At 36.4% G+C, this 14,255-nt stretch overlaps 2 protein-coding genes across 7 annotated transcripts in view; one reads left to right on the top strand and one right to left on the bottom strand.

The window, feature by feature from the left end:
* The window catches only part of LOC120317577, a 142,943-nt gene that overhangs the window by 58,536 nt on the left and 70,152 nt on the right, over nucleotides 1–14,255 (bottom strand). Inside the window, exon 4 of one of the 4 annotated variants that reach the window (XM_039364261.1) lies at nucleotides 8,119–8,624. The exons of the other annotated variants lie outside the window; for them this stretch is intronic. Coding sequence (XP_039220195.1) covers nucleotides 8,586–8,624 — 39 coding nt within the window. The 3' untranslated portion in view covers nucleotides 8,119–8,585. Of the gene's footprint in view, nucleotides 1–8,118; nucleotides 8,625–14,255 lie in introns of those variants that run through there. 4 annotated transcript variants of the gene reach the window in all.
* Nucleotides 1–14,255, top strand: part of NUP210 (nucleoporin 210) — an 89,163-nt gene that overhangs the window by 66,690 nt on the left and 8,218 nt on the right. For 2 of the 3 annotated variants that reach the window (XM_039364254.1, XM_039364256.1), the window contains 6 exons: nucleotides 1,550–1,635; nucleotides 2,563–2,737; nucleotides 3,638–3,813; nucleotides 5,609–5,823; nucleotides 7,972–8,108; nucleotides 12,095–12,212. In XM_039364254.1, the coding sequence (XP_039220188.1) occupies nucleotides 1,550–1,635; nucleotides 2,563–2,737; nucleotides 3,638–3,813; nucleotides 5,609–5,823; nucleotides 7,972–8,108; nucleotides 12,095–12,212 (907 nt within the window). Of the gene's footprint in view, nucleotides 1–1,549; nucleotides 1,636–2,562; nucleotides 2,738–3,637; nucleotides 3,814–5,608; nucleotides 5,824–7,971; nucleotides 8,109–9,663; nucleotides 9,853–12,094; nucleotides 12,213–14,255 lie in introns of those variants that run through there. The other variant, XM_039364257.1, reaches the window with a different exon arrangement.

The following is a 14,255-nucleotide window of genomic DNA, read 5'->3' as shown; positions in this document are numbered from 1 at the left end:
GAAACAAAATACCAAGATTGCATCTACGGTCAGAATAATAACATCTACAGCAGTGGTTCTCAACCTGTGGGTCGGGACCCCATTTGGGGTCGAATGACCATTTCACGGGGGTCGCCAAACAAGGCTGTCCGCCATTTTTCCCCCTTTTCTTTGGCCACGCCCCTGGCACCTGGTGGTGTATAAATGGTTGGGGGTCACCACAACATGGGGAACTGTATTATGGGGTCGCGGCATTAGAAAGGTTGAGAACCACTGATCTACAGTATATGCCAAAAAATAGATAAAAGTGAAAAAATTGCTGTATAAGCTTATATGTATATATTCACATAGAAACACCACCATATTCAGAGACAATTGTTTGCAAGCAGAAGCTTCTATAAATAATTATAACTAAATGTTTAAATGATACCACTTTGCATTCTGTTTAGTGGGTACGTGTGGTTTGAAAAGGACTTTATATATGCTGTTTCTTGGGATTTTAAAAATACATTTATATTTAATAACAGCCATTTTTAAAATGATGTCTGTAAGTCATTCTGATAGTAAGAAGCATTTTTGCAACAAATAGGGGCAATACAACTGGAATATTGTTGAGTCTGATTCAATTTAGCTATTTCCCTTCCTGCTTAATCCTCCCCAAGTACCAACTATCTGGATGCAGATGTTTCATTTTGGAAGTATACTTTGCAAAGTTCATAAGTGTTGTTATTACATTCCATTGATCAAATTTGTCTCCATTAAGTAATCTGGAAGTGACATTTCTTTAATCCATCACTTTTAGTCTAGTACCTTTCATCTATACAATTCCCAGAGTTTGTTGCCAGGAAGTACAAAGTCCTGATATATCTGGGAAATTCCAAGTTGGTGAATAATGCTTTAGGCTATTGTGCATACTTTCTAGTTTATTCCCAGAGATTCTCACAATTCCTACAGGGAATGACATGTATCTCATTCTACTCCGCAGAGATGCATATTGTTGCCTTTTCATGCCTATGTAACATCTAAAATAAAAACAAAGCAGCATTTTTATTGTGTTGAATGTTATCTCATTATTTAGCTCAAATGAAGTTTTAAGGTATATACAATGTAATGAAACCAACTGATTCACTTAAACATTAGTGTGTTACTACATTTTCCCAGAATAACTATTAGAAAATAGGTGGAATGCACAAGAACACATATTGTTTTCTTTTCTTTGTCTAATATTTTTTTCAGCCTGTTACCAAAGATGGGGAACTGCTTGCCTAATAATCCTGGGCATCATTTGAAAGAAAAACAAAAAAATATTTTGCTAAACCTTGTAACTTATAAAAATGGTCAGTTTGGGAGATTAACCATGGTTTAGTACAAATATTTTCCTGCAAACCTAGTATATATTTTGTCCCTTGTAATTCTGAATTAACTCTCTGCAAAGGGGTGTGTATGTATGTGTGTGTGTGTTTCATTTTAAAATAAATGCCTCAGTGCATTCCATTCTTTATTATGTAAGTATTTGAAGATAACATAAATACCTATTTATACGGTAACTAATCTAATTTTTATTTTTTAGGTGTTTGAGAAACTAGTTATTCTGGGAGTAGAAGTAGGACAGATATTAATGTCAACAAACTCCTTTTTTAAAGTTCAAACGAACAGGTAAGTAAACAAACCAATCAGCTGCTGATTAGTTACAAAAGCTTTGGTACCTGGTAGCTCTGCTCAGTTCTTCCTGCCTGGAAGAAAAACAGACTGGTGCTAAAATAAATTTGTCCAGGAGTAGGCAATAGGAGTAGTCTATGTCTGCAGTAGGCCTCAAGTTCTCTCCCTGGGCTTACTAGACTATTCCACCAACAGATATCAGCCACAAGCATTAGAATATCCTCTCTTAGTTACATAAGAAGCACTGTGTTGGATTGGACCCCTGGGTTTTCACAGTGGCCAATCAACTGCACAAGAAAGCCCACTAGTCTCCAGGCAAATTCTCCAGAGACAGTTATACTGCCATCAAAGCACTGATCTTCTTGACTTCCATGAATTGATCCAATCTTTTTTTAAATCAGCGAAGCTGATAGCCAGTATTATATCTCATGATAAAATTGCTGATTGCCCCTAGATTAATGGGAAACTTTAAAATCAAGAGAGATAAGGATAGCTAAATTCATGGATAGGGGACAAAATAAGGCAATGTCGTTAGTATGTAGCAAAATAAAGAAGTTTCCAGGACATGTTAATATGATGTTTAGATGGAAATGGGGAAAGGCCCTCAGATAAAGTAGCTTACAAGGAGACTTGGTACAAAATAAATAAATGTATTTTGTATTGTGTGTGTTTTAAACTATTCTTGGTAAGTTCCCAAAATTTGAGTCTGGTAGCACAGAAATATATCTACTAAATGAATAAATAAATTCCAAATCCATCTTAGATTTAAAAAATGCTTTGGAGGTATATAAGAACAAGACAATGTGCTAAGAAATGGGAATGTATCTTGTATTGTTATTCTTTCAATTCTAGCATTTGAGTTTCAGAGATCTACAGCCTACTTACCTGCTTATTTGCTTATTTTTTATTTATTTAAAAATCAAGGGATGGAGCTGCTTCTTTAACTTATCGTGTACTGGATAGTCAAGACAACGTTCCTGTGGTAGAAATTGATGAAAGTGGTCATCTTAGTTCTCATTCTCAGATTGGACTATCAACAATAGAAATAATTTCCCAAGAATCATTTGGAATCAACCAGACCCTTGTTATTGCTGTCAAGGTACTATGTTTCAGTTTCTTTCAATGATAATAGAATGCTAACTTGCTCAAGGCTTTTTGCTATATTTTTTTTTTAAAAAAACTCATTATTCCAGTTCAAGAAAATAATTGAACCTTTGAATCATTTAAAGTGGATGACAAAGTAATGTTTTCATTTTACTTTCTCATATAAAGTTTGTAGAATATATAAGTGGTGAGAAGAGTTTAGAAAATATAATTGGATAATGCTGATTGATTGATTGATTGGTTCATTTATTCATTATATGTCATAAAGTTCGTGTTAAATCTTAGCAACCCAAGAGATAGATTTTTCTGCATAATCTGTCCCTAACCTGATCTTTCAGGTCTTCAAGCAAACGTGACCTTTTATAAAACACTTGTAACTCCCTTGACTTAAGAGTTTAGTGAAATTAACACTGACATTATTCTCTTTAGAGTTTGGGGATGATAACAGTAGAAGAAACTGAAGAGTGCTTCTTGAATAACCATCCCTAAATGGTTAAAATATGGACAAATGAAGCAGTTGGATAGTCTGAGGTGGCTATCTCAGGCACTTGAGTTTGTATTATTAAAAAGGAACCAAATAGTATAATTATTTGCATTGGTGGTAGTATACTGCCAAAAGTTGAAAATATATTTTTGCCTGGATTCTAAATAAAGGGTGGGATAGATGCCTTTTGTTGCTGCATATGAGACAGGAAAAAATTGGACTGGCTTCAATCAGCTCATACTTCTGAGAGAAATGGTTAAAATCCCAAACAATATAGTAAGATCAAAAGCATGCATATAAGTAGGTTGGAAAGTAATCCAGATAATCATATACAGTATAACTGCTTACATGTATTTTGAGCAATAGCAAAACTGATTTCACCTTCGATTTTTTACTGAATGTATCATGTAGGTAGCTCCTGTTTCCTACCTGAGAATATCCATGAACCCAATTTTCCATACAAAAAATCATGAAGCTTTACTGGCATTACCTTTGGGCATCACTTTGAGTTTGACTATCCATTTCCATGACAATTATGGAGACACTTTTCACTCACAAAATTCCATGCTTCACTTTGCAGTCAACAGGTAATTTGATCAGCATTTGATTATCATAAATTGGTTTAGAAACATAGATTAGGTGAACATTACTAAAGCATTTCAGATTGACTATTACGTAGCCTCTATGTCAGTGGTTCTCAACCTGTGGGTCGGGACCCCATTTGGGGTCAAATGACCATTTCACGGGGGTCACCAAACCACACTGTCTGCCATTTTTTCCCTTTTCCCTAGCTGTCCTACTCCCTCTTATTGGTGGCCACACCCACTTGGGAGTCACCACAACATGGGGAACTGTATTATGGGGTCACGGCATTAGAAAGGTTGAGAACCACTGCTCTATGTGAAGACACACAATGAAAGAGAACATTCTAATTATCATTTATGATACCTGATGATAGTTTGATTGTTCTGTGGCAATTGTCAGGTGTGTGATATATATCAATAGAATGGTATATGTGTTAATGTCCTATCATCGTATGGCCAACATCCATAAGTTGGATGAAGAAACTGAAAAATATGGTGGAAAACATTTTCAGTTTATTAATACCAGACAGAGCTTTAGATTTATTTTCAGAAAGGTGCTTTGGAGTATGGGGAAATGAACATAGTACTTGCCATTAAGGTGTTTAAAGCAGCCTCACGTTTACCTAGGACAGTGATGGTGAACCTTTTAGAGACTGAATGCCCAAAAACCAGCTCTACCCTCCGCCCTGCCTGCTCCGCCCCCATCCCACCTCTTTGCAGGGCCACCCACTACCTCCACAGCCCACTGCAGATTGCCCAGGTGGTCCAGCAACCCATGGCAACCGCGCCCTCCGCCACACAGTATCAACTGTGTGTGATGGGACATGAGGGCGGAGTCTTTTTTTTTTTGAAAATATTTTATTGGTTTTTTAATTTTTAAGAAAAAGTACTCAGGACACACTGTGGTGTTTGGATAATCAGACATTCCAAAGTAAAAACATAAATAAACAACTCAACTCAATACATTCACTGTCTACTCTCTATTTCGCGAGGGCGGGGTCTTGTCTGCGCTGCCCAGCTGTCATATCCATGGCTGCGCTGCTCTGCGTGGGCCACACTTGGAGGCAACTTTTCTCTGGGGGCCTGCTGGTGAGGAGGGGGACATAAGGGGAGGCAGGGCTGGGGCAATGGCGTGCATGCCCACAGAGAGAGCTCTGAGTGCCGCCTCTGGCATGCGTGCCATAGATTCACCACTGACCTAGGACCACTTGGCAACCATGACAGAAAAACTACTGCTACTTTCAAGGCAAATGTTATATTCAGATTACCATGCGCTTCAAAGCATCTTTTCAAGATTATTTGCATAATCCTGTAAATCGGGGTAATGCACCAGCATTGTGTATTTAAAACTCATGCCAATTTCTTTTAATAGTAATTAAACTCATTTAGCTGGAATACATCCCATTTGTTTTATAGTACTTCCAAGAAAAACACATATGATCAAGTGTATCAGTCATTTGTAAGTGAACCTAGACAAACAACCTCTGTAAATGGCTCCAAACAAGCAATTAATACATGACTGATATTTGATCCTGTATATATTTATATACAGTAAACATTCTGTAATAGTGTGCTGAATTTCTGTATAACACTGTACATACTGGAATTAAAAACTGTCTTAAAAATTGGCCTACTGGGAACAAATGCAAAACATTTCCAAAGCACATTAGAACAGGTATAAGTGATGTAACTTTTCATCGTCTTGTATGTACGACATTCACACACTTGTGTCCTCTTGACTATTAATAATAACTTATTTCATTTATTATTTATTTTAATAAATTGTTTTTGTTTACAGAGATGATTTTTTACAGGTTGGGAAAGGGACCTCTAACAATACTTTGGTACTTCGAACAATGAATGTTGGACTAAGTTTGCTTAAGGTTTGGGATGCGGAACACAATATTGCAGACTATGTCCCTCTTCCTATCCAACATGCCATCTCCCCTGAGCTCACCGATATTATTGTAGGTGATGTCATATGTTTAACCTCCTCACTGGTAAACCAAGATGGTAAGACCATTTTGAATAATACTTGCATTAACGGAGATTTAAAAAGACTAAATTATCATGGAAACGTTTTGTGTTTATACACAGGGCACATATTCAAAATAATCATACATAATATATATATAAATATATAAAAGTTGTGTTTAATATGATACAGTTTGTGTGTGGAAGAAATAGGGAATAGCTTTTACACTTGGTAATGCATCACTTTATGAATACTAAGGATATTTTGCTGATCCTTGTTTTAATAACCTCTGTAGAATTGGTATAAGAACTGATGCACAGATATGAAAATATAAATGAAAGCAAGACTTAGCATTGCCCAACTGGATTTCTTATTTGGAAGGTATTCTATGCACTCATTGCTCAGTCTGTGTGATCGAATGTGCGCTTGCAGCAGCAGTGGGGGAGGAGTTGGCCAACTCAAGAGCTTTCCCAGCGGGAGACCCAGATCAAGAGAGTGTGTAGTTCCAGACTAGAGAGGATGAGATGGAAAGAGGTTCAGAGAAACCATACCTTACAATCTCTCAGAAGTTATTAAGTTAGAGCAGGGGTGTCAAACTCGCCACGTCACGTGATGTGGCGCACCATATCATGACTTTTTTCCCATTGCCAGAGTTGGGGTGGGCGTGGTTTCAGCATGACGTATCCAGCCCGCGGGCCGGCAGTTTAACACCCCTGAGTTCGAAGGTTTTAGCTTTAGTCTGGAAAAAAATCTGTCTAATAGATGTAAGCAAATAAAGGATTGGACATGATTGGATCTCGCTGTCTCGCCTCTGGGCTTGAGCCTGAAAGTCTAGCAGCAATAGCACAGATTGAGCAACACAGGGACAAAGTTGAACTTTCTAAAACATATGGGATAATATCAGCTTATCAGAAGGAAAAGTGCTTCCCTGTACAAAAGTACTGCTTTCAGAAGGATGAATACTATTATAAAAATTAAAAGTATTAATTAACAAGACTAGGAGAGAGTATCTTGATATTATTATAGTGTAGCCATCTCACCAGTTCTCCACTTCCCTCAGATTGCCAAACCTGCTGATATAGCCAATGTCATGGTTCTGACAGATGAAACTCTTCAAAGAACTTTGAGGCATTGTTTACCTTAGAGAATCTTTATTCAAGTAGCATAGCATCCGCATATACATAGGCCAAGCCAAAATCTGAATTCCCCTCCCCTGAGCACATAGTATCAAAGCACAATTCCCTCCTCTAATTAACCGTCATAAATCACATTCTCCAATTAGTTTGAAATGCCGGCTTTCCCTCCAGTTCTTTAACCAGCCATTTCTTATCATCTCTTATGTCAAAAAACCTTGGTTCTCACTCTTATACAGTATTGTTATGTCTAACTAAACTCTCATGAACATTCTTCCCCCCCCCCAGTATCATCTAATTCTAACTCTAAGAGTCAAACATAAAGTAAAGGAAAATGGCTGCATCTCCATATGTTGTCAGAGCAAGAACATCTGATGTTAGCAGCATTGACAGCCATATTTTAAGGGCTTTCTGGATTTTGGCATAAAGGAGGGCGCCAATCTCACCTAAGGGGGAATGATGTTCCAGAGGGTAGGTGCCATGAGAGAAAATACATTTCTCCCAGCTCTTGCCAGATATAATCATATAACTCATTAATAGTTGGGACCTGTTACATATCCGTTCTGCTGGACATAGGCAGACATAATCAGAAAGAAGCAGTCTCTCAAATAAAAAGTAATGGCACAGTCATCATGAGCAAAGCAGTCTTTTGTTCAACCTGAGAGATTTGACATCCTGGCTGAATACAACAATGGACTGAAGGTGCTTTTCTTAGGATACTGCATAATTCTAACAGAGGAGATACAGTTCTTTTATAGGCCATAGCACAATAATAAATAAATAGGAATGACACAACTCCTGAAGTACTATTCTGTGAATGTTTCAACTTCACTGTAGGGAGGAGATTACCTCTATTTTATGTGGTTTTTATAAGACAATATTCATAATGTTACCACTGAATTTATAAAAGTAGAAAATCAATATATTACAAACATTTATTTATTAAAAAACCTAGATATACTCATGATAGACATTACTTTTGTGGAGAATAATTAAGTCTGTTATGATTGGTAGTTGCAATATGATTATTTTTACAAATACTCTTTTTCATAGGTTTATCAGGAATATGGAGGTCTTCTTCAAACAGTATTCTTCAGATTGATTCAAAAGCCGGAGTAGCTGTAGCAAGAAACCCTGGAAATGTTATAATATATTATGACCTATCTGGATTGTGTAAGACATATAGGGAGGTAAGTCACTTCTGAAATTTGTCATTATTATACTTTTATTTTATTTGGGTTTGTATATTTAGAGTTTTTATGTTATCTTATAACTGAAACATTTATGCCACTGCTGTAAGGTGTTTTATTTTATTACAGCAAAGGCCTTAACAATTACTCATTAGTGAGTATAAGCTCATGCCAAAGAGTTTATAGCTCCTAAAATAAAAAACAAAGTATCGTTTATAATCATAGAATTGCAACAAATTGTTTGAAGAAACATCATCCTTCCTCATGGAACCTCATGACTTGTAAAAGACCCATTAATCATAGATTGCCAATGATTTTTGCTGCTACCATGACAGAGCAATAAGTCAGAGGAATGGATCATTAATATTCATTTGGGACCAACCTAAAGCCAACGTGGAATCACAGACTGCATCAGAGTAAGCCAAAATATTCATGGATCAAACAATTCCTGACAACTCAGCAGAGGATATACTTGATTCATGGCATGGATCTTTCAGATTTCTGCATCAGCATCTCCTAAAACATCAAACACCAAAACAGGTCACTTCATCTGTGTAGAATGAGCCAGTGGAACTAAACAGGAGTTTGAGAAGCAAGGGCTTTATTGCTTGCCAGTTCGGAACCCACTGAGGGGCCCTCCATGGGAATGTTTGCTAGCCAGCTATTATTTGCTGTTTTTTTAGGAAGGCTGCTTAAGGCAGGATGGTTTGGGTTGCAACCCCAAGGGAGGTGTTGCTTCAAGGAGGAACCACTTTGGAGCCAAAAGATGCAAAGAGCTGAATTCCCTAATAGTAATATTTCAATATGTGTGCAGGGACTAGAGCTGCTGTTGAGTGGGAATCAGGAATTGCTGGGAGAGACGTTTAAGTCTACACTTTGGCCACCTGGTGAAAGGTGGACCAGCAGGAAGTTGGATTCAAAGTTAGAGCTTGGTTGGCATTTCAGGACAGTGTGTATGAGGAGTGGTAAGATAAGGGATCCCAAGAGGTTTCTTTGAGTGGAAAAATGATGTCCTTTTGATCTATTAAAAGTTCATGTTGTTGCATGGAGGACAGGCAATGATATGGAATCTAGAGTGTCAATGATAGTAGTTTTGAGAAACAAAAATTTTAATATAGGTAAGGAGATGTTACAGCAAAAGATTAAAGATTGAAGGCACACTAATCAGCTTCTAGGCTATGGGAAAGGTTCAGCATCATAGATAACCTGCATTTCTTCCAGTGTAATTTTTGGTAAGCAGTCTGGCTGGAGGACGCATATGGGGAAATGTAGCTGTGATCTATAAGAACAATATCTTAATTCATGTGAAATAATTGTTTCATATTGAGTGTATGCATCTGTATCTTAGACTTAGAGTTGATTCGGAATTCTGTAAATATATTGCTAACTCATTAGCATACCAAAATCCCTGACTAAACTTTCCTATAATTTTTGTTGGAGACCATCTACACCTGGAATTTAATAATCCATTTTGAAGTTGGTTTATTTGAAATAGCAATCGGGAAATATGGGTTTATCCATATTATTCAGTTTGCTGTTTGTTTTAATTGGTTAGGTTCTCTATGAGTGGAGATACCTGAGATTTCCCATTCTCAGGAATGGCTCATCATCCAGTTAAGGTTGGATTAATAGATGCACATCACCTCTTCAGGGTAGTGGGCAAGTTAGGATGACCTGCTTGAAATGCTTATTGGACCCAGTTGGAAGCGAAAACGCCTTGGAAGAGTTTGGGACTGGTTCCACCAGTTATTCTGTAAGTGCCCTGGTTGGTACCTGGATTAAAGAATTTACTAGAATGATTGACATGATTACCATTAAACTTACTTTACTTGCTTCAGAGTTAGCCCTATTGCACAATATTAAACAGTAGGAGATGAATCAGCAAGAGCACAGCTGAAAAAAGACCTGACAACAACCTAGTACAATAACACCAATCCTATTTGAAGGCCAATGCTGTGGCCATATGCATAGGAAAGAAGAAATTACTTTCTATGTTTATGACACAAGAGCAGTGGCTGCTCAAGTTATTTCATATCCTGCTCACTCCTAACAGATATCTATCATAGAATAATCTGGATTTATTATAGCACTTTGAATTCTTTGCTGATACAGTCTTTTATATTCAGGGCAGTTAAGATGCCACCCTTGATGTATAATCAACTCTCTAGTAATTCCTCTTATGTAGTTTGGTTAGATCAATTTTAATATGAAACATACAGACATGGGCAGGTTGCTTAGAACAATACATTGCACATTTGACCTCTGGCTTACTATATAACATGGCTTTTGACTTTTAGCCATGAGATTATTAAAGATTTTAGGTAATATCACAAATGCTGATTCCTTTTATTCTCTCAGTTTGTTGCCTGACAGATTTGAAATTAGGACACAACTTTGCAATGGTTCCAATTCCTATTAAGATGTCACTTTCTATATGAACCCACATAGATTGTTTGAAAAGGTTGGTTTACTATTATAAATTGATCACAATTCAGGGATAGGTCATTTGTTTTTATTGTAAACCAAGAGACTTCAATAGTGAAATTAAATAAATAAATTTGGTACAATGATGATACAAAAATGTGCATATGAAACAGAAAACCATGTATTTCATTATAATTTTTCTTTATTGGAACCTAAATAAAAAATAAAGCTCATGGTCTATAGAGAACAGATTACGTGTACTCCTTGACTTATAACCATTCATTTAATGACCAAAATTACAACCACATGGGAAAAAATTACTTATGACTGGTTTTCACATTTACAGCATCCTGATGGTGACATGATTAAAAAAAATTAAGGTGTATGGCAACTGTTGCACTGTTTTATAGTCATGTGATCACTATTTATAACCTTCCCAGACATCTTCTGACAAGCAAAGTCAATGAGGAAAGCCAGATTTGTTTAACAACATATTTGTTTAACAAGTGGAGTAATCCTTAACAACTGTGGCAATGGGGTGTATCTCTCTTAACAACTGTCTTGCTTACTAATGGAAATTTTGGGCTTAACTCTGGTAGTAAATCAAGGTTTACTGGTATAACAATCGCATATCCAATAGTATTGTAGTTATGTCTTTTAAATTCTTCTGATTTTCTGTGATATTATCTTAGGACAGATAATATGTTACAAGAGTTGATATGTTGAACACATCCATAGAGCAAGAAATATTGAACATTGTAATAAATTAATGTTTATGCCAGTGGTTCTTAAATGGGGATAATTACGCCCGTGGGGGGGGGGGAATCCAAGGATATCCTTGGAGTAATGCAGCAATTTGTAATTGCTTGTTTGTGAGTGAAGAATCCAGTTTGGGACTGCCAGTGCTGAAATGCTTGGGTAAAACAACAGTCTGAGAAGGGAGGTGTTGATGAGACTAATTGAAACAGTAAGTAATGCAATCCAACACCAGGAAAAGAGATAATTGAGTCAGTGAGTTTAAGAACTACTAGTTTATACTATTATCCTTAGTTATTTCAACATAGTTTAAAAAGTCAAGAGCATGAGTATAAATTAGAATGTTTTAATATATAAAATACAGTTACAGTTAGTTTCCTATAGTGGTTAAGTACCAGAATAGAAGCCAGGAGACTTTGAGGCACAAGCCATCTGGGTGACCTTGTGCCAGTGACTCCCTCTCAGCCCTAGGAAGAAGGCAGTGGCAAACTACTTATAAACATCATGGCAAGAAAACTGCATGGACTTGTCCAGGCAATCTTCCATGAGTGTATGTGTTGTTGTTTTTGTTGTTGATGTTTTATTATGTGATAAACATGATTTGTTTGATTCAAAATTTTCCAAAGGTTTAAACTAAATAATAAGACAGCATGTTTAAATTTATATACTACTAATATTAAAGTGAGATACAGGCTAATTCAGAAAATACCCAAGTGGCCAGATTTTATGATCTCTAAACTCAAGAGAAAATTAGATCCATCCAAACAATTGTCATTATTATGTGATCTTTCCCCCCCCCCCTTTAGGTGTTAATTAACGAGCCTCAAAGGATTGTGGCAGCACATGTAAGTGGAACAAAAACAAATATTCAGGATACTTCAAAAGTTCTACTTCAAATTGGACACAGAAGTAAAAATTTGAAAGGTATGCTTATTAAATTAAGCTTACATTTACAATCAATCTTTTTCTGCAGTCTCCTATTATTTATGTGTTTCAGCATAACTGCTAATGTTTAATTATGGATACCCATTTGAACAGTCTTTGCCAAACTGCTATCTTCATATGGGTTGAATTTTAGCTTCTAGAAGTCCCAGCAAGATGGAAATTTTGGAAGTTGAAATTCCATATGTATGGAAGAACTAGAAATAAGAAGTCTATATGACATTTTTCTGGACATGTTTTGTAGATGAATGTTAACAACATTTATTCCAGCCTTAATATGGCATGAAACTCAACATTAAGAAAACCAAAATTATGGCATCTGGCCCTCTCAATTCCTGGCAAATAGATGGGGAAGAAATGGAGGTAGTGACAGATTTTATTTTCCTGGGCTCCAAGATCACCTCAGATGGGGACTGCAGCCAAGAAATTAAAAGACACTTGCTCCGGGGGAGGAAAGCTATGGCAAATCTAGACAGCATACTAAAAAGCAGAGACAGTTGGACCATAAGAAAGGCTGAGTGACAAAGAATTGAGGCTTTTGAACTATGGTGCTGGAGAAGACTCCTGCGGGTCCCCTGGACTGCAAGGCGATTAAACCGGTCAGTCCTAGAGGAGATCAACCCTGACTGCTCTTTAGGCCAGATCCTGAAGTTGAAACTCAAGTACTTTGGCCACCTAATGAGAAGGAAGGACTCACTGGAGAAGGGCCTAATGCTGGGAAAGATTGAGGGCAGTAGAAGAAGGGGACGACAGAGAATGAGGTGGCTGGATGGAGTCACTGAAGCAGTAGGCATGAACTTAAATGGACTCCAGAAGATGGTAGAGGACAGGAAGACCTGGAGGAACGTTGTCCATGGGGTCACGGTGTGTCGGACACAACTTCGCAATTAACAACAATATGACATAACTGGCATGTATATTGTAACTCAACATTGCCACAAAGAGTCTAATATTGTGCAGAAGTCCCCACTGAATTTAATAGCCACGGTAAATCACAGGATTGTAGTCTATGTAAGAAATATTGAGAATATGGGTATGTTGAACAAATCAGTAAATTGGCTACCTATGTAGGCAGAAATTCTACTTACTTCAACACTTTCCTTTATTGAATAGTAGAGAAGATAATTAAAATCACAATTATATATGCTTTAAACCATGAGTATACAATCTTTTGGCTTGCCTAAATCACACTGAGTGAAGAAGAGTTATCATGGCCATATATAAAATATATAATATAGTTACTGTACATAAATCACATAATAATGTTAAAAGTTTACGATCCTGTGTGACTTCTTAGTAGCTGTCCAGGGCCATAGATTAGACATGCCTGCTTGATAAAGATAAAATCTAAGTGTATATGCCCTGCCTAAGTTCTTCCTTGATATATTCAAATTATGTTTCAATTTGTGACATAAATAATATCTTTTGTGGTATAACAAAAACGGAATGATTTATAAGTAAGTATAGTTCAACAGCATAGTGCAGAACACTCAGCAGTTTCTGAGCTATTGAATATATTTTCAGGAGAACTAATGTCCCATTACAATTCAATAATAAATGACACAATTTATCTTCTTGACAACCTTTGAAAAACACATTAATGAGACTTCCATAGAATAGTCAGATTTCTTGATTACTATGTCTTTATCCAGAGTTTAAATAAAGTGAGATTATATGTCATTCAATACGACCTATCACCTGGCAATACTTTATATATAATTCATTCTCAACAAATATTGTTATAAAAATTGTTTTATTAAATGCTTTGAGCACAGGAAAGAAAGCTTGTCTATTTAAGTCTTATTGCTCTAATCAACGGCACTTTTTAAAAATTCTGAAATCGCTGCTTGAAATGACTTTTCTTACCACAGTTTATTCTTGAATAGATTTTTTTTGTAATTTTTCAATAGTTTATTGTTGATTAGCCATTAGGCACTATCAAAATGCAGAATATAAAAGAACATTAATAAGGCCATATATAAAAATGAAACAATTTTCTTAAAAAGAATGAAGAATGCCAATCAT

Source organism: Crotalus tigris, unplaced genomic scaffold (genome assembly GCF_016545835.1).
Source record: "Crotalus tigris isolate CLP2741 ecotype Arizona unplaced genomic scaffold, ASM1654583v1 scf7180000019699.406680, whole genome shotgun sequence".
NCBI classification, from domain to species: domain Eukaryota; kingdom Metazoa; phylum Chordata; class Lepidosauria; order Squamata; family Viperidae; genus Crotalus; species Crotalus tigris.
This window is presented reverse-complemented; position numbering and strand designations above follow the sequence as displayed.